The sequence below is a fragment of the Anopheles ziemanni genome, chromosome 2 (genome assembly GCF_943734765.1).
Source record: "Anopheles ziemanni chromosome 2, idAnoZiCoDA_A2_x.2, whole genome shotgun sequence".
NCBI classification, from domain to species: Eukaryota; Metazoa; Arthropoda; class Insecta; order Diptera; family Culicidae; genus Anopheles; species Anopheles ziemanni.
The window spans coordinates 27,679,702-27,700,326 of NC_080705.1; the positions used below are offsets into that span (position 1 = coordinate 27,679,702).

The 20,625-nt window shown below is 42.8% G+C and overlaps 4 protein-coding genes across 4 annotated transcripts; all 4 read right to left on the bottom strand.

Moving 5' to 3' along the window:
* Positions 1-1,777: 1,777 nt before the first annotated feature.
* On the bottom strand, positions 1,778-3,959 carry LOC131293313 (angiotensin-converting enzyme-like). Its single transcript, XM_058321393.1, has 5 exons — positions 3,711-3,959; positions 3,262-3,625; positions 2,823-3,186; positions 1,872-2,752; positions 1,778-1,794 (listed from the first exon to the last, which is right to left on the bottom strand). Exons 1-5 carry the CDS (start codon positions 3,957-3,959, stop codon positions 1,778-1,780), a joined length of 1,875 nt encoding a protein of 624 aa, XP_058177376.1.
* Positions 3,960-5,489: 1,530 nt separating this feature from the next.
* On the bottom strand, positions 5,490-7,909 carry LOC131293314 (angiotensin-converting enzyme-like). Its single transcript, XM_058321394.1, has 5 exons — positions 7,661-7,909; positions 6,949-7,312; positions 6,519-6,882; positions 5,571-6,439; positions 5,490-5,506 (listed from the first exon to the last, which is right to left on the bottom strand). Exons 1-5 carry the CDS (start codon positions 7,907-7,909, stop codon positions 5,490-5,492), a joined length of 1,863 nt encoding a protein of 620 aa, XP_058177377.1.
* A 340-nt stretch (positions 7,910-8,249) lies between these two features.
* Positions 8,250-17,272, bottom strand: LOC131293315 (angiotensin-converting enzyme-like). Its single transcript, XM_058321395.1, has 8 exons — positions 16,921-17,272; positions 16,639-16,859; positions 16,441-16,583; positions 15,671-16,378; positions 15,431-15,603; positions 12,990-13,804; positions 11,140-11,517; positions 8,250-8,261 (listed from the first exon to the last, which is right to left on the bottom strand). Exons 1-8 carry the CDS (start codon positions 17,267-17,269, stop codon positions 8,250-8,252), a joined length of 2,799 nt encoding a protein of 932 aa, XP_058177378.1. The 5' UTR covers positions 17,270-17,272.
* Positions 17,273-18,551: 1,279 nt separating this feature from the next.
* On the bottom strand, positions 18,552-20,625 carry LOC131293316 (angiotensin-converting enzyme-like). The gene is made up of 7 exons (XM_058321396.1): positions 20,359-20,625; positions 19,939-20,302; positions 19,657-19,877; positions 19,446-19,588; positions 18,916-19,383; positions 18,676-18,848; positions 18,552-18,616 (listed from the first exon to the last, which is right to left on the bottom strand). The coding sequence occupies exons 1-7, from the start codon at positions 20,623-20,625 to the stop codon at positions 18,552-18,554; spliced, it is 1,701 nt and encodes a 566-aa protein (XP_058177379.1).

The window sequence follows — 20,625 nt, forward strand, 5'->3', positions numbered from 1 at the left end:
CGTCTTCGTGCACACGTACACGAGTCACAACCACACAGGAAGGTGTAGTGCTTATGCGTGCCAAAGCGGACACTTAAACCCTCCCAAAGGGCTCCCATCGCCATCTCCTCCCTTTCGTAGAGGCGCGTATGTCAGATGAGATAAGAATAGAAGCATTCATGTGGTGAGCGCATGTTAATGAAAATTAAACTAAACCCCGCGCGCATGACTCAAAGTGCAAAACGGGCAACCTACTCCCCCCCGTCCTTCGTGCGAGTCCAAATAAATGTACCCCTCCCAGTATGCAGGTCGTTCGGGCCGGGCCAAACGGCGTGGGAAAACGCTGGGAAGCCGGCCAGCATGTGCGATACGTGATAGCACACCGCAAACCCGGTTACCGGTGCCTCGGAACAATAAGATTCTTTCTGCGGTTTTCCATGCTAAGTCGCACACCCGGCCACGGGGTGGAGGACTAACGCGACAATCGACGAAACTCGGGGGACACAACACTGTCAACCAACTTTATGACCCGCTGCAACTGGCCACAGAGTTGTTATGTGACCGCAGGGACATACTTCTCTCGGCCGGGAACGCTCGGCCGGACATAGCGACCGACCACCGCGGCCGTGAAATGGCCAGCGCGTGCCACGGTTAAAAGCGGCGCGGGAATGGAGTGAAATGCTTTGACAAAATTTACAACCTCAATACTGAGGATCTGCCAACGGAAACAGTTTTGCCTCCGCCACAGTAAACAAAGATGCGCGATAGAAGTCACGTAACATCGGACCGGGTTGAGGCTGTCAATGAGTCACAGGATTTATAGGTTAGGTAAATTTGAACGGCCTGACATTGGAGGACAGTGTTTGATTTGGCAGTAAAGCAGTCCATTGTTCCTACAATGGGACATGATGTTTCTGAAAATAGCGACGTAATACACATCACAATCATAAGCACTAGAAACTTCAAAAAGTACAATTGAAAAGTTGTCCTCCTCGGTACAATAACCATTTCCACGGAATGCAGATTTTTTCATGTTTTCGAAATGAGCTAAGGAACTGTAGGCCATGTGTTGGTCTTCTGCTAAACGATTGCTCTTGCGCAATCGCCAACAACAAAACAGATGAATTTCTCATCCCGAGAGAACTCGTTACAAGGGTAAAAAGGAAGTTTCGAACCGGAATGAGCTTTCAATGGCAAGTGAATGTTAAACGTTTGTTAGCATCTAGAACCTACAAACGGAACGGTTACTCTACATCATTTGCCACAAAGTGTCGTGGTTCCCTGAGGCTCCAGTAATTATTATGTGCTGCCAACGGAAGTAAGAGATGAATTGATTTGTTAGTAAATCTATTAGACGACTAACGGAATACGATGGCATATGCACCCATAAACGACAAATATTTGATTTAAACACCTCTTTCAAAATCCATCATAAATGATCATAATTATCTGTTTTTTATCACCTTGCCTTATGGTAAAATATACAAAATATCTTAAACCATTCAGGTTTCAACAAACCGTAGAAATGTAAGGTCACTCTTTTCACATCACGCTAAAGAAAATAGGGGAATAAAATTAAAGCACATTGCCCAATTTTCACCTATGTTCAATCGAAAAAGTACTCGCGATTGGGTCCATGTAGTAGGTGGAAATTGGAAAACTCATTGAATGAAGCTTTTGGATTTTCATTTCAAGTTCGTGTATTTCGTGAAACCTACTTTCAGGTGCATCTTAAAATGAAGCTTTTTAGAAAGAAACGCCTGCTCGTATGCAATAAGCATAAACTTCCAATGCAGCTTCAAAACGGTACGCATTCTGAAACAAAAGTCAGGTTTTAAGCGGGTTTGAATTAGAAAGTAAGTAAAATAAACCTATTTTACATTGATACATACTTGTCGATTCTTCCCATCCTACATAAGCGCCCAGTCGTTCATTCTCAACCACCAGCCAATCGTACAGCGGCTGGAAGTATTCAATCAACGCATCGGCACTCATGCGCCGCTCTCCCGTCAGGACCTCCATCGCATCCGGCCAAGGCTTCGACGAGCCCAGCTCCAGCATCGCCTTGATAGCGTTGCCCGCCTCAACACTCTGGTAGATGTCGCAATCGTTCAGCGTTTTTATCGGATCACCCTTGACGTACTCGCCCGCCTTCTCGCAAGCGGCACGGTGGAACTGGAACTGAATGATGAACGAAACGAAGTAACGAAGGTACTCCACATCAGCCGACACGTGGTACTTGGCCGGTCCGTCTAGATCGGCCTCCGAGCGCTCCACTGGCGGTTCAATGCCAGAGTACTTCGAGCGCATCTCCCAGAACTTGCAGTTGTACTCCTCGGGTTTGATTTCGCCGCGGAAAATTCCCCAGCGGTACTTATCGATGGTGTAAGCGAATGGCAAAAACACGAGCTTGTTCAGTGCCGCACTGTAAAACTGGTTCAGTTTGGACTCCTCATCCAGCACGAAGTCCTTCAGCAAACCAATCTTCTCCAAATGCTTCGGAGTGGACACCGAAAGCGAAAGCACATCACCGACGGCCTCATGGAATCCGGGGTTGGCTCCATCCCGGTACATACTGGGCAGGTGCTGGTACTGCAGGAAATACTGCACATGTCCAAGCTCATGGTGGGCGGTGAAGAACTGATCCATCGTCACACGGGTGCACTGCTTGATGCGCACGTCGTCCGTTATCGAAAACTCCCACGCACTGGCGTGGCACACCAAATCCCGTCCGTCGTCTGGCTTTTCAAGGATACTTTTCTCCCAGAATGAGCTGAAAATTGATGGCATATAAAGGGTATCAACCTCTAAACGCTTGTTTCTTTACCAAAAATTTAACATACGCTGGTAGCTTTGTCATGTTCATCGACTGGAAAAACTCATCTCCCATTTCGAACATTTGAATTGGAGTGTACCCTTGGCGGACCATTTCATCCGTCACGTCCAACAGTTGGCGATCGGGAAACGGGCTGGTGATGTCAGCCACTCCGGCCCAATCTTGCGCCCACATGTTGCCCAGCAAGTGCATCGGAATCGGGCCCTTCTCCGAGACAACCTTATCACCGTAGTACTTTCGCAGCTGATAGCGAACGTTGGCATGAATCTGCTCGTACAGCGGGCGCAGCTCTTCAATCACAGCATCTACCTGCTCCTCAAAGGTGTCATCTTCGTACGCACTCAACCAGTACTCGGCCCCGGATGGATAATCTAAAACGAAATTCAATGCCATCGATCAATCACACGGTTGATAAGTGTTGAAGGTATCATTTCAATCGACTCAACTGTTTAGCCTGGCCGCTTCTCCGTTTAGATCGACATATTTCTGGAAGTCGTCTCTCGTCGGTGCTCCGGCGGCATCGTACCACTGCTGCCAGTAGTACTTCAGTTCCTCGGGGTCACGACTGTTTGCCAGGATCTCCGTCAGCTCCGGCTCCAAGGCAAGATCACACTTACTGCTGTCGTGATAGTCGCACACCTTCACTTTGGCATAGTTTCCCTGCATTGCGTTGATCGCATCCAGCAGCTCGGCGAACGAGTCCTCCGGCAACACCGAGTATCCCAGCTTGGTTAACTTTCGGATCTTACGCTTTAAGTCCTCATCCTGGAAGCTCTCGTAGTCGTACTTGTTCAACGCGTCTGCCACTTCCTTTCAATGGTACGACGAGATAAAACAAAATAATACATTCAAAACGTTATGATCACGTGGCAAGTCACACGGCCCTATCTTTTACCTTGGTGAACACAGCATTCACCGCCGCCACCTCGTTTTTCACAAGCAAGTTAACGTCATTGATATCCGATTCGTAAGCCCACTCCGCTTCGACACCCACGTTACGGCGAGCTAGGATTTCGGCATCAATATGTTCCACATATTGGCGTGCTTCCAACTCTTCCTCGCTCACGTCCACGACGGGTATTTTACCGGCAAAGGCGCAGCACACCAGACCGAGCGCAAGAAACACCAACAAACAGGGTCTCATCATCGTAGGATGAGTTCAATATCGCGTTTAAAACTGGTCTGAAAATGGTCATTTGCATCTGGTTTTATACCCGTCCCGTCTTATCTCTGCGATAAATAGGGTCTACAGCGCAAACGATTGGCACAACTGTTCATGGGAGGTATTAAACTTGTTTGCCTTGATGCCAAATCAATTTGAATGTTATCAGCAATTTTGTAGCAGCTTGGTCTAATTTAGCTCCTATTGATTTTAGACATATCAGAGTAGATAGACTGAAGTCTGGAGCAATATCCAGCTAAAATACATATGTTTATTGAAAAGGACAAATAACGATGTTGTCAGTGTGGCGGGTTGATGACCTTTCCAATTTTGTTTCATTCCCTTGTTTAATAACATTGTATAGATTAATTATCCGATCATTGTTTAGTTTTACAATCAGAATTAGACATTCAAGTGGTTCCACTATCGACTCATTCTAAGAAAGGCCTTCTTTATGGATGCAGATGATGGCACTGATACTGAAACTACTTAGTTTAATATTACAGTTAACAATAGACGCACACAAAATCAAGAGATAACTAAACATGTATATGTTGATACCTCAATGCAAATCGAAAGGCTACGATGTGCAGTATCTTATCTATGTTTGTTGTTGCCGTTAAACGAGCATCATTCAGAATTATTTGTAACTTATAAAAAATTGAATGCGATCAGAAATGAGGCGAAATGAAGCATCCTCATGAATTGAATTAACTCACTGATTGCCAAGAAGAAATTCACTCATTCACTATAACTCAGTTTGTACTTCGCTGCTCCAAACCTCTTTTTTTCTAACAACAAGACTGAATACTGGCAACAATACTGAAATCAACTTAAAATTGTAAATTCTGAACTCATAAACCAGAAACACAGTCTCGACCTAGCAATAACTCATCATGATTGATAAGGCATATCAGTAGTATGCTCATCAGCATCCTCATCTGCAGATCCCCGTCAATTGAAAAACTCCGCAAATCATGGCTGAACTACGAGTAAAATTCAAGCCCATCTTACCATCAGATTCTGTTCCAATAACAACTTCAATGCGTCCAAACTGATAGTTTTATATTTTTTATTCAAAATGTTCATCTATACAGCAACATGATACCACAAAATATCACAATTCAGATATTTTCGCAATTTTTTCCTGTCACATCTTGTTTTTATACATCAAACAACTAGTTTTGACTGCGTTTGGACTACATTTTTACCTTATTAGAAGCGGTATTACATTTGAAATAAAACATGCTTTCGTGCATGAACCGACTTCAACGTTGTAAAAAAACCAAATCTGTTCTGATGCAACTGATGCTAAGGTGTATGTTATTGTATGTGCTTCTCAATCGTAAGCTAAAAATATGGAATATTATATTTTATTGACCAATCTCAATGAACGACCTCATAACAGAATAATATTAACATCTTGTTGATGGAATTTCTTCTAAGTTATAAAGAAATCTGTTCTGAAAACGATTAAAGAATGGTTTGTAGGTAAAGACATGATTCTGGCGCTTAAGCAGCTTCACATTCTGAAAGAAAACGTTCAATGTCGGTTCAACTTTAAAGTACCATGAAAATATGTTTTAAACTTACTGAGATTTGCCTCCCATCCAACGTTGACCCCGAGGGCTTTGTTTTCTTTCACCAACCAATCTTGTAACGGCTGGAAGTATTCAAGCAGCGCATCAGTACTCATCTTTCGTTGGCCGGTAAGCATCTCCAGCACATCAGGCCATGGTTTCGATGATCCCATCGCCAGGATTTCCTTCAGCGCGTTACCCGCTACGGTGCTCTGTGAGATGTCACAGTTGTTCAGCGTCTTCTCCGGATCTCCCTTGACGTACTCGCCCGCCTTCTCGCAAGCAGCCCGATGGAGCTGGAACTGCATGACAAATGACGCCAAGTATTGGACGAAGTCCGCTGAAATGTATCTAATAGAGCCGAAATCGAAATCACTCTCACTGCGCATCACCGGCGGCTCAACTCCAGCGTACTTGGAGCGCATCTCCCAGTACTTGCAATTGTACTCCTCAGGCTTAATTTCGCCACGGAAAATTCCCCAACGATACTTCTCCATTGAGTATAGGTACGGTAAGACTACTAATCTTTCTACCGCCGTTTGATAAAGCTGGTTCAGCTTTGATTCTTCGTTAAATAAATTCTTTAGTAGACCTATCTTTTGCAAATATTTGGGGCTTGATACTGATAGCGAGGAGCCCCGGGCAAAGGTCTCAAAGAATCCGGGCATTGCTTCGTCTCGATAAACACTGGGTTGATTCTGGTACTGGAGGTAATACTGAATGAATCCCAATTCATGGTGGACAAGGTACAAGTCCTGCTTGGTTATACGCGTACACTTGCTGATGCGAACGTCGTCCTTTCTGTAGAAATCCCACATGCTAGTATGACAAAAGTAATTGGCATCTTCCCGTTTCTCGATGATACTCTTTTCCCAGAAGGTTCTAGATGCAAGAAAAAAAATAATATGATGTGAAAAAACAGAATGTTCTTTACCTCAGCATGTCAACCGGTTTTACTTACGGTGGCAGTTTTGTCATATTCAGCGATTGGTAGAACTCGTCCCCAAGCTCAAACATTTTCCTCACGGTGTATCCTTGCCGAACCATTTCCTCGGTGATATTGAACAGCGCCTTACCGGAATACGGTGCTGAGATGTCCATAATGTTGTCCCATTTTTGACCGTGACTGTATCCCAGCAGATGGATTGGAATTGGACCCTTCTCCGAAACAATCTCGCTGCCATACTGCTCCCGAAGCTTGTAGCGAACATAGGCATGAAGCTGTTCGTATAGAGGTCTGATTTGTTCGAAGGCAGCATCGACCTGAGCCTCAAATGAATCGTCTTCGTAGGGGTGCAGCCAGAGTTCGGCACCAGATGTGAAATCTATACAAGATGATAATGTAAAAAAGTTATTCCTGCTGTTGAAACGTTCACTCAAAAGATACCCACTATTTAACCGTGCTGCTTCGGCAATGAGTGTGATGTATTTATCGAAATCTTTGCGCACCGGTTTACCAGCAACATCGTACCATTGCACCCAGTAATGCTTGAGCTCCTCCGGATCTCGGCTGTTTGCCAGCCTTTCTTGTACCTCCTGTTCTAGGGTGAAGTTACAATTCAACATGTTCTGATATTCGCATACTTTTGCCGTGTCGAAGTTCTTTTCCATGCGAGCAACCGCATCGAAGTGCTGCTTGAATTTGTCCTCATCCAAGACCGAATAACCCAGATAACTCAGCTTCTTGATTCGACGTTTCAGGTCGGGATCTGTGAAGCTGTTGTAGTCGTACTGCCGCAGTTCTTGAGCTATTTTCTGGAAAATTATAGGTAAGAAAGAGGTACTTAGTTTTCATTTTCCTATCTTAACAACACATATTTCATAAGCCTAAAATTTACGCTAATGTTAGCAATGGTTTCTTGAATGATTTCAAAAATTACCATATAAAAACTTTTATGATACTTATGGTATACACAATTTGTGTAATCCACCAAATGGTAAAATTTTCCGACCGAGCAACGAAACCGTAAAACATTATTTTTTATCTTCAACCGTAAAATATTGCCTTTGACCTTCTGATTTCTTCTTTGACTGTATGTTTAAACTAGACTTATTTGACTTTTTTTTTCTACTTCCTGTTTGATGAGCGAAGCATACACATACCTTGAAAAACTGTGCAATTTGGGTGTTCCCCTCTTGACGCCGCTTCAGTGTTTCATCGTTGCTGTTCGAAAGATAATCCCACGCAAGATCAGCTTCCTTGGACTTGTGGGCCAATATCTCCGGTTCCAGATTAGCCAAGTAACGTTGGGCAGCTTGCTCGGTACGTTCTACCTCGGGTTCGCTTGGTGCCGCAGACACGGACGACACCGCCACTATGACACAAAAAGCTTTAACTATGACCAGAGCCATTTCACTATTCCGACACGGACGACAGCCGAATGTCGACTGAACTGAACCCAACCGGTGGAAGCACGCTTTTATACGCAAACGGTCACGAAATCGTTGTAATCGAATATTGAAGAATCATAACTTGAAATGCGTGCGAAAATGAAATAAAACTAACCGTATAAAGAAGAATACTCAGCTATTATTCCTAAAGGAACTAAATTCTACCGCATGACCGATCATAACGGTGACGAAGTGGTTAATCGTTGTCCCCCTTTTCTGCATATCCTCACCTATTTGGATAAAACATTTTAGAGATTTTTTCTACAAAGGTTCTACGAAGAGAAAATGGGGTAATATAGGCCTAAGCGTATATCTGAAAGACATAATAAGATAAAACGAGTTGAATGTTAAATGTTATAATGTTTTAGAAATCTTCGAAAGCATTAATTTTTCGTCATTGATGAGTAATACGATGAAATGCATCATCAAGACAATTTTTCCAACAATTTCCGGTGAATGTTGGAAAATGGAGACTTGAAATACCGTATACGGTATGGCTGATTCAAAAACTCTAAAAGCATTGAGCTTTGTTTTTGATTGCAAAATGAGTTTTAGAATTTTAAGGGTGGTTTTGACTCCACCTTCCGCTATATTTGGTACGCTATATTAGGGCACTAGGATCACTGAAGCAAGCAGAGACAGATCATTCATCTCGTTTCAATCACCCATCAGCTTTAAAAAAGAAATAGGAGAGAAAGCAGAAGGAAGAAAAAGGAGGTAAACGAAAGACATGCCCAAGACACACAGTTGTCTGCACACGTAAACAGGTTCCCGAATCGTAGAAAGGATCAAGTTTACTTCCACCACCCGTTAGAGGATAGCGGAAGATCAATTTACCGATGTTAGCCAACCTTCTCGCATTGCAAACAATAAAAAAAACAAGTTAATCTAGTTTAAAGAATTAAATGGGAAACATAGCAAAGACAAACACCGCTTATTTCGGCCGGCCAATGAACTCATGTTATTGAACTTGGAACGATTTCTTCAGCTCAACTTATCTGGATGCCGTATTTGTAAGCAAATGTACTAGCTACTGCTGGAAGGAAAAAAATCTACTATTAATTTACCTTGACAATGAATGTTTGAATGATAAAAGAGCTGAATCGGCGTAGAAATAAATTCCCTTGTGAAGAAAGGTGCTCGATCAGCTGTTTTTCTGGGTTTTATATTTTTCCTGGGCCTATACCAATCACCTATTTTTGTAATTTTTTCCCAAAATCTTTTATGAATAGACCAGATAAAAAAAAACAATGACCTTTTTTTTAAGCTTTCGGGTGATAAATTATTTAGCTTATTTTATCAAAAGAGAAACTTTGTACTATTAAATGTTGGTTTGAAAATGTTTGTTAAGAGGGAAAAGATCAGTCATTTGATGCCGATAGCTGGACACCAACTTAACAGAACGCAACCAGTTCCACCACGTCTCAATTCACTAATGACCACCACAGCATTACAATCGAGTCTTGTGGGAGGAAAGCATTAGATTCAACAAAAAACGCACCCCAAACAATAAAGTAGCTGATAACTAGAAGGTGACACTTGGAGAGTGGGAGGGTTGTGGAGCAGATTGGGGAAGGGATAGTTGACCTAAATACATTGAATTCGCTGATTGTCACTGTCAACTTGCAAAGTGCTATGATCCAAACGCGTTAGTCTGGTTGAAAGTAGATTCTATGTCAAGGACGTAAAACAAATTTCGGATGAAATTTAATGCAGCAGGTTTTTGTAAACTTTTTCAATGTTACATTCGATAGTTATCAATTGAATACAATTAACCTTTAGACATAAGTCACAGTTTTGTGCTTTTAAAATTTAAACCTCTCACCTTTATTTATTTTGCTTTCTCGTGGTGCTGCAAAACAGAGCATACAAAAAAGTTTTCGATGATTGCTTTATGTATAACTAATCACTTACTAGGTGCCTCCATTATGTACAATAGGTTTGCGTCATCGAAGCTTCTATTTCAGATTCAAATTATATTGAAAAACATTAAAGCTTTTCAAGCGAATTTACATACTGAAACGAAATCAAAAATACATTTTCTGTGAGTATCATTGTGTTGTTGGAAAATTAGCTCGAACTTACTGAGATTTGCCTCCCATCCAACATTGACCCCGAGGACTTTGTTCTCCTTCACCAACCAACGGCCGGAAGTATTCAACAAAAGCGTCGGCACTCATCTTTTATTGATCGGCAAAAATTTTCGTCCATTCGAGATTGCCTAAAAAATTAATCGGAAGGAAGTTCGGCTTCGTTGGCCTTCCGGGCGCTGGGCAGCCTGCTCAGTTCGTTCCACCACGGTATCGCTGGCGACCACCATTACAATCAGCATAACCACTATGAGTACCACACGATAAAACTTATATTAATGGAGACATTTTGCTCTTAGCCAGTGGACGAAGTCCGGAAGAAGACTGAACTGAAATCAGCTAGCGCGAGGTTCCGTTTATATGCACACGGAAAGCATAGCTTGCTAATCGGTTGTTTCGTAAGTTAAAATAGCAAACATGAGAAAGATTCATACCCGAAAAAAAAACCCGACGATTGTATCGTTGGTGCGTTATTAAGATGTTGAGTAGGACAACCAGTTTGAGACATGCCAATTTTAAAACATACATAAGCAGATGAGATTGGCAATTATGATTTATTGAAAAGTGTCTCAATTCCAGATTTATTTGATAAACAATTACCCTGAGCCATGTTGTGTGAGATGTGATGGGTATTAGGCTTAGTTTGATAGTTCCAAAATATGGTTAGTACTTGTTAGTGCAGATTAACCCTGCCTAAAAAAGGTATTATTATTGAACGATGTAAACGTAGTAAGAAGAAAACGTAACGCATAGGCAAAATAGAGCCGCAAAAAACCCGTTCTTGAATAATAGTCCCGATGCTGCCAAAACCATATCTAGAAACACGTTTTATGTTTAATCCTTTCCAAATCATTGAAGCAAATCAACACCAAGAAGAAAGTGTTGAGCTTTAACCAAACAATACGAAAACAGTTCCGCAACCTAAATCCCAGGCGAGCGAAGTGAATATTTGATTAATGTATTTACCGTGAGGTTTATGACCTACATAACAGCATCCAATGTCAGCTGACCAGTCATAATTTTACTAAACTCCATTCAAGGGTGCGCCTGGGGATTGATATTCTTCCCTGAACGAAATGGGCATGGTTCGTCCGTACAAACCGGAGTAAAAACGAACTCATCACATTCGGCGCAATATTCCTTGTACACTCCGCCATCGCCCGATGGATCGCACACCGCGTGAGTACTCTGTTCGTAAGTGGTGGGCTGCCCTGAAGCACGGTTTTGGCCGCAATCCACGGATTTGTCGGATGAACAAGCCGAGGACAGTGCACTGGCACGTTCCGCCAGAGTGGGAATGAACGTTGACTCGATGGGAACGCGTTCATAACTGGAACCCGCCAGGTGAGCCGACACCGGGAACAGCTGATGATCCTGCCGAATGTGCTGGTCTAGGGGTTTCGAAATGTTATGTGACTCCTGCGGCAGACTGTTGCAGTTCACATCCAGTGGAACGTCTATCTTAACTTTACAGGCGTGCTAAAGAAATAAAAAGGAATCAGAATAAAGAAAACGGAAAGTGAATCAGTTTTGCGAACCGAAATTGTGTTCGAATGCGGTTGCACAGGATAACTGTGATATGATAATTGATTACTGAATGAGGGATATGAAATGCAACAGGATATCATATATTTCATACAGCCGCTACCGGCCAGCTCTGTCGTACGCTCCTCGAACTTTGTCTTGTAAGCCCGATCGTTGGCTTCTGTGCCAATACGTTCAGCTTTCGCTCCGATTCGCTCGTCTTGTTCGTTGCTGAACAAGGTGACTAAACCAAGCTAAACAACTCGCGAAGGTTTATAGAGCATCAAAGTCAAGGTGTATAGTTTTGGTGTCAAAAAAATAAAAAAATAATGGCCGTCGTAATGGCAGTAGAATTGATGGAAGTAATAATTTTCATACGCATCATTAATCACTTGAAAAAATCTTTTACAAATACACAATTTGGTCAATTCTACTGCCATTACGACGGTCTTTGATTTTTTTATTTTTTTGACACTAAAACTATACACCTTGACTTTGATGCTCTATAAACCTTCGCGAGTTGTTTAGCTTGGTTTAGTCACCTTGTTCAGCAACGAACAAGACGAGCGAATCGGAGCGAAAGCTGAACGTATTGGCACAGAAGCCAACGATCGGGCTTACAAGACAAAGTTCGAGGAGCGTACGACAGAGCTGGCCGGTAGCGGCTGTATATTTCTTGTATGAGAAACGCCATGGTAGCAGAATAAAAGCGTGAATTTCTGAATATGAGAAACTAACTTGTACCCCGAGCAATGCTCGGTAAAGAAGGGATTGAAAGAAGAATTATGGTTTTAACTGTTTCCTTGGGAGATTTGTTTAAATTTAATAGTTACAATAATAGCATATTTCATATTTCATGCACCTTGACATATGTGTACATGATTGCTTTGTTTGTGTTGGTAAAACTGAGTTTTGTAAAATTTATGATGATTTAAAAAATAAATGATCAAACAAATCTTCAACAACATATGTAGAGTGCTTAAACTTAATGGGTGGAAAGTTTCAGAATCGACGGTTCAGTATTGGTCGAGTTTTTAGTGTAAACAAACCTCCAAACAAATAAAGCTAAAATCTATAATAGAGAAGTAAATACCTTGGATGAAACTAAACCGGTAGGCTGTCTGTCTTGGGTCTTTACAGGATATATGTAAGTTCAAAGAATTATATCTTACAAGATAATATTATGGTTTGATAAAGTTCACATACAAGATACTATAAGAAGCCAACCATGGGATGAGACAAATTTAACGTAACAAGGCAATGCTGATAACGATGGATTCCCTACTTGAATATAAGAAACCACTTTATCGCCAAAAGAAAACTTTGTAAAGATGGATTGGCAAACACTAGACAACAAATATAAAAGGGATGGTGTTAATGGCCAGGAGGTGGCGGACAGGCATGGTGTTCGAAATTGCGACACTCACCTCTTCGTTCATGCTCATATCATCACTCAGTAGGAACTGATGCAACGTCGTCGAGATTGGTGGGGTCTTTGGCCCACGGGAAGTTGGTGAAGATATGGGGACTGACGGTTCACCCGACATTGGTGATGACTGACATAGAGAGGCACTTTCGCTTCCCGGTACATTGCGTTGACTTCTGCCAACGGTACCAACATAAGCTCTGTCGTCACGATCGGCGTAGTAGTTAATGGCCGTTTTTTCATTTATGGACGAATCGCCCTTTTTTCCGGAACTAAGTGGAGTCATTTGCCCATGGGGATTTGGCGAATTTATGGGAACCGTTTCACTCGGAAAGGGTGTTGACTGGCGATGGTAAGCCCTTTCTACTTCCATTTCTTCATCATGGGACGAATCGTACCACTTGTAAAAACTCCGATCGTACGAACGTATAAGCGATTCCAGTTGATCCAGTCCACCGAAGTCGTTGCCGCGTTGCCTGTTTGATTGGTTTCGTTTGATTCGATGGTCATGTTCCTTGCGGCGTATAAAGTCCCGCTCACGACGTTCACGCTCCATAAACGAATTCTCCTCCTCTCGAAGCTGACGTCGCTTTTCGCGCTCTTCCAACTTCTTCCGTGTACGTTCTCGCAAGACGAGAGCGGATTCTACTACAATAGGATATTTCTTCTTCACTCCTCGAGGGAAGAATCCTGACAACGATCCTAAGGATCCTGACGACGACGGGATGAGATGATTTGGATCCTCACGCTCATCCTCGGATGGAATATTGCACCGGGAACTAGATTTACTCATCTTTCCCAGGTGATTAAATCCAGCTATCGATGGCCAATCAAACAGGGATAAAAAGGATTGAATTATTCGAAATACTGGAGTAACCAAGCATCAAAAGAAAATTACCGGGTCTCAAACGGGGCACGCTGGCGTAACTTGATGGAGTGCAACTGCTTGTTGATATGGTTGAGTTTTGGATTATGTTTGATCGGTTTGTTTTACTTCTCCTAGCCTTAATTAACCGTGTGTTGGTTGTGTGACTTCGGTGCTGATTGCGTTTGGTTGGTGAAAACGTGTGGATTTGAAATTGGTTACGTTAATTCACAATTCACACAATTTGCATGAATCGAAGGTTTGCACGAAACTGTAATGTAACGTTCTAGTTCAGTTGTGATCTGTCACTAGTAACCTGATCTAGATCACATCTGTGACTAGTAATCTAGTTGTGATCTGACAGTTCTGTTTTATACCACATTTCAATTTTCAAAGTGACCGTTAATTTTTTTTTTCATTACAGAGACTTTGACATATTCGGTATGTTTAAATGTGCCTTTCTTTCAGCTTTTCTCGAGCTAAACAATACTGTTTCTGCAACCTTAGGAAACACTGTCCGTTCTAGACTTTAGCTGCTAGCGACTCACTGAACTCGACTGACTGTTCCCTGACGGGTAACTGTATATATAAGCATTCTAGCTACCGTCCCGCTTATGGGAACGACCTTGGTCTGCTTCCGCCTCTAGACGCAGTTGGTATTTTCAGGAATCAGACCACCGGCAAGATGTTGTGACTTCCTTCATTCGGTGGATTAGATATGTTCGAGTTGCGAATGTGATGTATTGTCGCGACTCATGTTGTATCTACGCTGCGTCCGTCAGGTCGACCCGGAACGTGAGGACAATCGGTGTCGTGAGTTTCTCTGGTGCGTCTCGGATTACACATCTAATTACGCCCTCCAGTTGCACCCTCCATTTGCGCCTGTGGTGCCACGGCTCATGTTGTGTCTATCCTACATCCGCTGGGTTGTTCGGTATGTCCGCGAAAATGATCGACTCACGCAGTGCCCAGAAGATCTTGCTGCGAAGAGTCATCGGGTAACCGGGCCGAATATGTTGTTCCAGACAGCGATTACGGTATGTTTGTCTCGAATAGTTTTTACGAAGCGGTTGTTTAGTCTTCAAATCATATGAATTATTTTTGCAGAATTCAGTTTATTAATCCACTTTAACGTCATGGGCACACTTTTACACAACCTCCTCGGGGTCCATGTTGATTTATTTACATTCTATAAAGAAAACCATGAGCAAAAGTTAATGTTCAAAACGCACCATATTCAGTATGGTAGATCGTTTTTCATAATCTTACTCCCATCCAACACTAAGCCCCAAGGGCACTACTACTTCACTTTAAATCATTTATAATAATAACATATACTTCAATTTCACGCAAGGTTTTCGGACATTTCTTCAAAATTTACGCAATGCACAAAATGTTTACCATGTTCAAATTTACGATCGATTTATTTGCGTAGGATTTCAATCCAGAATGTTTAAATGTCATCCCAAGAATCTCCTGAGTTCGATCATCCTTCTGCAGTATTAGCAACACACTCTACAAACGAAAATTTTAGTAATTAATAACTGTAAAGTTTCTACGATAAACCTAAAACTTACTCTCGGAATCGGTCCAGCCAACGTGAACTCCCAAACGTTTATTCTCCTCCAACAACCATTTATACAATGGATCGTAATATTCCAACAGAGCGTCCGCACTCATTTTCCGCTCACCAGTGAGGATTTCCATCGCGTCTGGCCACGGTTTCGACGATCCAAGGGCAAGCATTTCTCTGAATAATGAATAAGATTCAAGAGAGTCACATAATGCAATTGCGGTTGATCTTAATCAAAACATACTTTAATTTGTTTCCAGCAGCGGTGCTTTGGTAAATGTCGCAGTTGTTCAGGGTCTTCTCCGGGTCTCCCTTTACGTACTCTCCCGCCAACGTACAAGCGGCGCGATGAAACTGAAACTGAATGATGTAGGACACGAAATAGCGAAGATATTCCACATCAGCCGAAACGTGAAACTTGGCCGGAGGATCGAAGTCCTCTTCCGTGCGCACAACCGGTGGCTCAATGCCGGAGTATTGCGAACGCAGCTGCCAAAATCTACAGTTGTACTCCTTCGGCTTTATCTCATCCCGGAACACACCCCAACGATATTTGTCCACCGTGTAGGCGAACGGTATGAAGACAAGCTTTGTTAGGCCAGAGCGGTAGTACTGGTTAATCTTGACCTGTTCGTCGTCATCGTAGTCCTGCAGGAGGCCTACTTTCTTCATGTGCTTCGGTGTAGATACCGATAGGGCGATAACGTCCCCGACGGCCTCGTGAAATCCTGGGTTTGCACCACGGCGATACTCGACCGGCTGATGTTGGTACTGTAGGTAATATTGAGTGTGGCCAAGCTCGTGATGAGCGTCAAAGAGCTGATCCATCGTCACACGTGTGCATTGTTTAATGCGTACGTCGTCGATCTTGTAGGAATCCCATGCACTGGCTTGACAAACTAAATCCCGTCCATCGGTTGGCTTTTCCAGAATGCTCTTCTCCCAAAAAACTCTAAAATAAACAAAGAATAAATGAAAGTTCCTTGGTCACACATCGTAGCGCAGAAATATTACGGTGGCAGCTTTGTCATGTTCAGAGAAGCGAAAAAGTCATCTCCCATCTGGAACATTTTCAGCGGAGTGTACCCTTGGCGGATCATCTCGTCGGTAACGTCGAAAAGTTGTTTGTGTGGGAATGGCGTTGTAAAATCTGCAATCTTTAACCAAGCAAATGTGATATGATCTAATCTCCTTGAAATTCTACCTACATACATGGTTCCACTTGGTTGCCCACAGATTACCGAGCAAATGCATTGGAATCGGACCGGTAGGGGAGACCACCTTATCGCCATACATTTGTCCCAGCTTGTAACGAACGTAGGCATGTAGCTGCTCATAGAGTGGTCTGATTTGATTCATAATTTCGTCAACCTGCTGCTCGATAGTATTATCCTCGTACTCACTCAGCCAAACTTCAGCACCGGAGGTAAAGTCTATGTTAAAACGGAAGTAAGTTTTAACAATATGTACGCACCCGTAGACTTTTCGACTTACTGTTCAGCAGAGCAGCTTCTCTGACCAAATCGACGTAGTTCATGAACGGTGCGCGTGCCGTTGTCCCTGCTTCGTTGTACCACTGCACCCAGTAATACTTCAGCTCCTCCTGGTTCCGGTTGTTAGCGAAGATTTCCGTCAGCTCCGGTTCGAGCGAAATGTCACACCTAGATTGGTTGTCGTAATGACACAACTTTATATCCGCAAAGCTACTCCTCATAGAGCCTATCGAGTACATTATATCAATATACTCGTCGGCTGGCAGTACCCGATAGCCCAGTTTCGAAAGTTTTCTGATACGGCGCTTCAAGTCACCACTCTCCAAACGATCGATCGCGATCTGCTGCATCGCCTGAGCTGTTGACTGAAAAAGAAATGCATACAGTTCAATGGAAGTTTCGGTGCCTTAACCACCCAAAGTACCTTGACAATTCGGTTAAACTCCACTGTAGCAATGAACAGGGCCGTGAAATTGTTATCGTTGCCGTACGACGCTTCCCACCTCAAACTTTTCTGTAGTGCTAATGCCTGCTCATACCGCTTTTCCATCGATTGAAGGGATAGCCGAACATGGTTTTCATAGTTTCCTTCATCATAAGAGCGCTGATAAACTGGATCAGTTGAGACTCCTACACACATTACGATCAACAACAAGATTGATGCCCCCTTGAGTGCTATCATGGTTGAACTTTTCTCCACCGAAATTTGAAAACATGTATGTTAGAAAGTGTTGAATTGGAACGGTATTGGGTTTGTGAATCACAAGCAATGTCCTAAGTGATTCGAATTTTTGAACACATTTACTCTTCACTGCATAATGAGATATCTATCACTTTTTCAGGATTGATGTACATTTTCCAGTGCAGATCCTTATGCCTGGACCACCTATCACTGACTGAGCTCGACATTGCGAACTAATGAATAATACGAATAGCTTAGATGATCGTGAAGCTCTTTCCCTTCTTTATCACGTTATTGGATCGATACGGATTCTCAGAAAATGTAGTTTGTGGTCATGTTTTGAAAATAATGTTCTATGAACCACTGGGTGTTGATAAGATCACGGGTTTGTTGCGAATAACCTCACAACATATCATCATTATGAGTAGTAACCCAGTATGAAGTAATTCTCGGTATTGGCGCGGTTATTATTGTACAGAGTTTTTTTATTGTTCCGTGAATGGTAGAAGCACAAGCTTCGTTAATGCAGAGCTGTGGTACTAGTTAATCTTAACCAGTTCGTCGTCATCGTAGGTAAAGAGAATGCACGGCTCAATTAAACAAGGGGTTGGTTAGAATCACCAAAACAGTAGGTCGCTTGGTTTGAGGCTGTCAGAAGCCACACTCATTTCATCCCGAGGAAGGTAGGATTTGAATCCTTCCACTCGCCGTTATCGGTATCCGATAGCGGACGATGTGAACAAAAGGATGGCTGCTTCGCTTCCCGACGGTGTAACATGATAAAAAAATATTTTCAAACAAATCGATTCAATAAAAAAAAAAAATTCGACAAACCAGTCGATTTCCAACCAACTTTTCGGACATTTCTTCAAAAGAAACACTATTTACAAAATGTTTGCATGTTCATATTTACGATCGATTTATTTGCGTGGGATTTCAAACCAAACAGTTTAATTGCCATCCCCAGAAACATCACCTGAGTTCGATAATCCTTCTGCAGTATTAGCAACACACTCTACAAACGAAAATTGTAGTTAGTAACTGTAAAGTTTCTACGATAAACCTAAAACTTACTCTCGGAATCGGTCCAGCCAACGTGAACTCCCAAACGTTTATTCTCCTCCAACAACCAATTATACAACGGATCGTAATATTCCAACAGGGCATCCGCACTCATTTTCCACTCACCGGTAAGAATTTCCATGGCATCCGTCCACGGGTTTGAGGATCCAAGGGGGAGCATTTCCCTGAAAAATGCACAAGATGGAATAAAGTCATATAATGCAATTGCGGTTGATCTTAATCAAAACATACTTTAATTTGTTTCCAGCAGCGGTGCTTTGGTAAATGTCGCAGTTGTTCAGTGTTTTCTCCGGGTCTCCCTTTACGTACTCTCCCGCCAACGTACAAGCAGCACGATGAAACTGGAACTGAATGATGTAGGACACGAAATAGCGAAGATATTCCACATCTGCCGACACGTGGTACTTGGCCGGGGCATCAAAGTCCTCTTCCGTGCGCACAACCGGTGGCTCGATGCCGGAGTATTGCGAACGCAGCTGCCAAAACTTGCAGTTGTACTCTGTGGGCTTTATGTCACCCCGAAAGACACCCCAACGATATTTGTCCAGCGTATAGGCGAACGGTAGGAACACAAGCTTCGTTAATGCAGAGCGGTAGTACTGATTAATCTTGGCCTGTTCGTCGTCATCGTAGTCCTTCTGGAGGATCACATTCTTGTTATCTGTTGGTTTTTCCAGAATGCTGTTCTCCCGAAAGGCTCTAAAATGGACAAAGAACAAATGAAATTTCCTTCGTCACACATCGTAGAGCAGTAACATTACTGTGGGAGCCTTGTCATATTAATGGAAACGAAAAAGTTATCCCCCTTGCGAAACATTTTCAGCGGAGTGTATCCCTGGCGGATCATCTCGTCAGTCACATCGAGCAGTTTTTTCTCCGGGAACGGGGTTGTAAAGTCAGCGATCTTAAATGAAGTACGAATAATGTGTAGCCCAAGCATAACATGCCTTGAATAAACCTTGATTTACATACATGATCCCATGCTTGGGCCCACAGATCTCCGAGCAAATGCATTGGAATCGGCCCAGTATGGGAGACCACCTTATCGCCATACTTTTGTCCCAGCTTATAACGAACGTACGCGTGTAGCTGTTCATAGAGTGGTCTAATTTGGCTGATGATGTCATCAACCTGCTGCTCGATAGTACTATCCTCGTACTCACTCAGCCAAGCTTCAGCACCAGAAGTAAAGTCTATGTTAAAACGGAAGCAGGTTTTAGCAATATGGACTCACTCGTGAATTTTGCGACTTACTGTTCAGCAGAGCGGCCTTCCTATTCAATTCGACGTAGTTCATGAACGGTTCGCGTGCCGATCTCCCTACCTCGTTATACCACTGCACCCAGTAGTACTTTAGCACCTCCGGGTCCCGGTTGTTAGCGAAGATTTCCGTCAGCTCCGGTTCGAGTGAGATGTCACACTTGTATGGCTTGTCGTAATGACAAAATATCATACTTGCAAACCTGCTCCTCATGATGGCTATCGAGTACGTTATATAAAAAAACTCATCGTTTGATAGGGCAGCATAGCCCAGTTTCGAAAGTTTTCTAATACGGCGCTTCAAATCTCGACTCTCCAACCGATCGATCGCGATCTGCTGCATCTCCTGAGCTGTTGACTGAAAAAATTCATACTATTCAATGGAAGTTTCGGTGCCTTAACCACTCGCATTACTTCAACAATATTCTTAATCTCCACTGCAGCTATGTACATGGCCGTGATGTTTGCATCGTTGGCGTATGCCGATTCCCACCATAATCTTGTTTGTACTGCTAGTGCCTGCTCATACCGCTTTTCCATCGATTGAAGTGATAGCCGAACATGGTCTTCATAGGCTGTTATGTTTCCTTCATCATGTGAGCTCTGATAAACTGGATCAGTTGAGACTCCTACACACATTACTACTAACATCAAGATTGATGCATCCTTGAGCGCAATCAT

Bases quoted from the DNA above. Each gene is read 5' to 3' on its own strand.
- LOC131293313 (XM_058321393.1), bottom strand. From the start codon at position 3,959: ATGAGACCCTGTTTGTTGGTGTTTCTTGCGCTCGGTCTGGTGTGCTGC. The intron at 3,187-3,261 runs GTTGAGTCGATT...ATTTCGTTTTAG, and splicing joins AGAAGCGGCCAGGCTAAACA to ATTATCCATCCGGGGCCGAG. The intron at 2,753-2,822 runs GTATGTTAAATT...ATCAATTTTCAG, and splicing joins AACATGACAAAGCTACCAGC to CTCATTCTGGGAGAAAAGTA.
- LOC131293314 (XM_058321394.1), bottom strand. From the start codon at position 7,909: ATGGCTCTGGTCATAGTTAAAGCTTTTTGTGTCATAGTGGCGGTGTCG. The intron at 7,313-7,660 runs GTATGTGTATGC...ATAATTTTCCAG, and splicing joins AAATTGCACAGTTTTTCAAG to AAAATAGCTCAAGAACTGCG. The intron at 6,883-6,948 runs GTGGGTATCTTT...CATCTTGTATAG, and splicing joins CGAAGCAGCACGGTTAAATA to ATTTCACATCTGGTGCCGAA.
- LOC131293315 (XM_058321395.1), bottom strand. From the start codon at position 17,269: ATGCAGCAGATCGCGATCGATCGTTTGGAGAGTGGTGACTTGAAGCGC. The intron at 15,604-15,670 runs GTATGTTTTGAT...TTCATTATTCAG, and splicing joins GCTGCTGGAAACAAATTAAA to AGAAATGCTTGCCCTTGGAT. The intron at 13,805-15,430 runs GTAAGTTTTAGG...GGCCATCGATAG, and splicing joins TGGCTGGACCGATTCCGAGA to CTGGATTTAATCACCTGGGA.
- LOC131293316 (XM_058321396.1), bottom strand. From the start codon at position 20,625: ATGATTGCGCTCAAGGATGCATCAATCTTGATGTTAGTAGTAATGTGT. The intron at 20,303-20,358 runs GTAATGCGAGTG...GAATTTTTTCAG, and splicing joins AGATTAAGAATATTGTTGAA to TCAACAGCTCAGGAGATGCA. The intron at 19,878-19,938 runs GTAAGTCGCAAA...GTTTTAACATAG, and splicing joins GAAGGCCGCTCTGCTGAACA to ACTTTACTTCTGGTGCTGAA.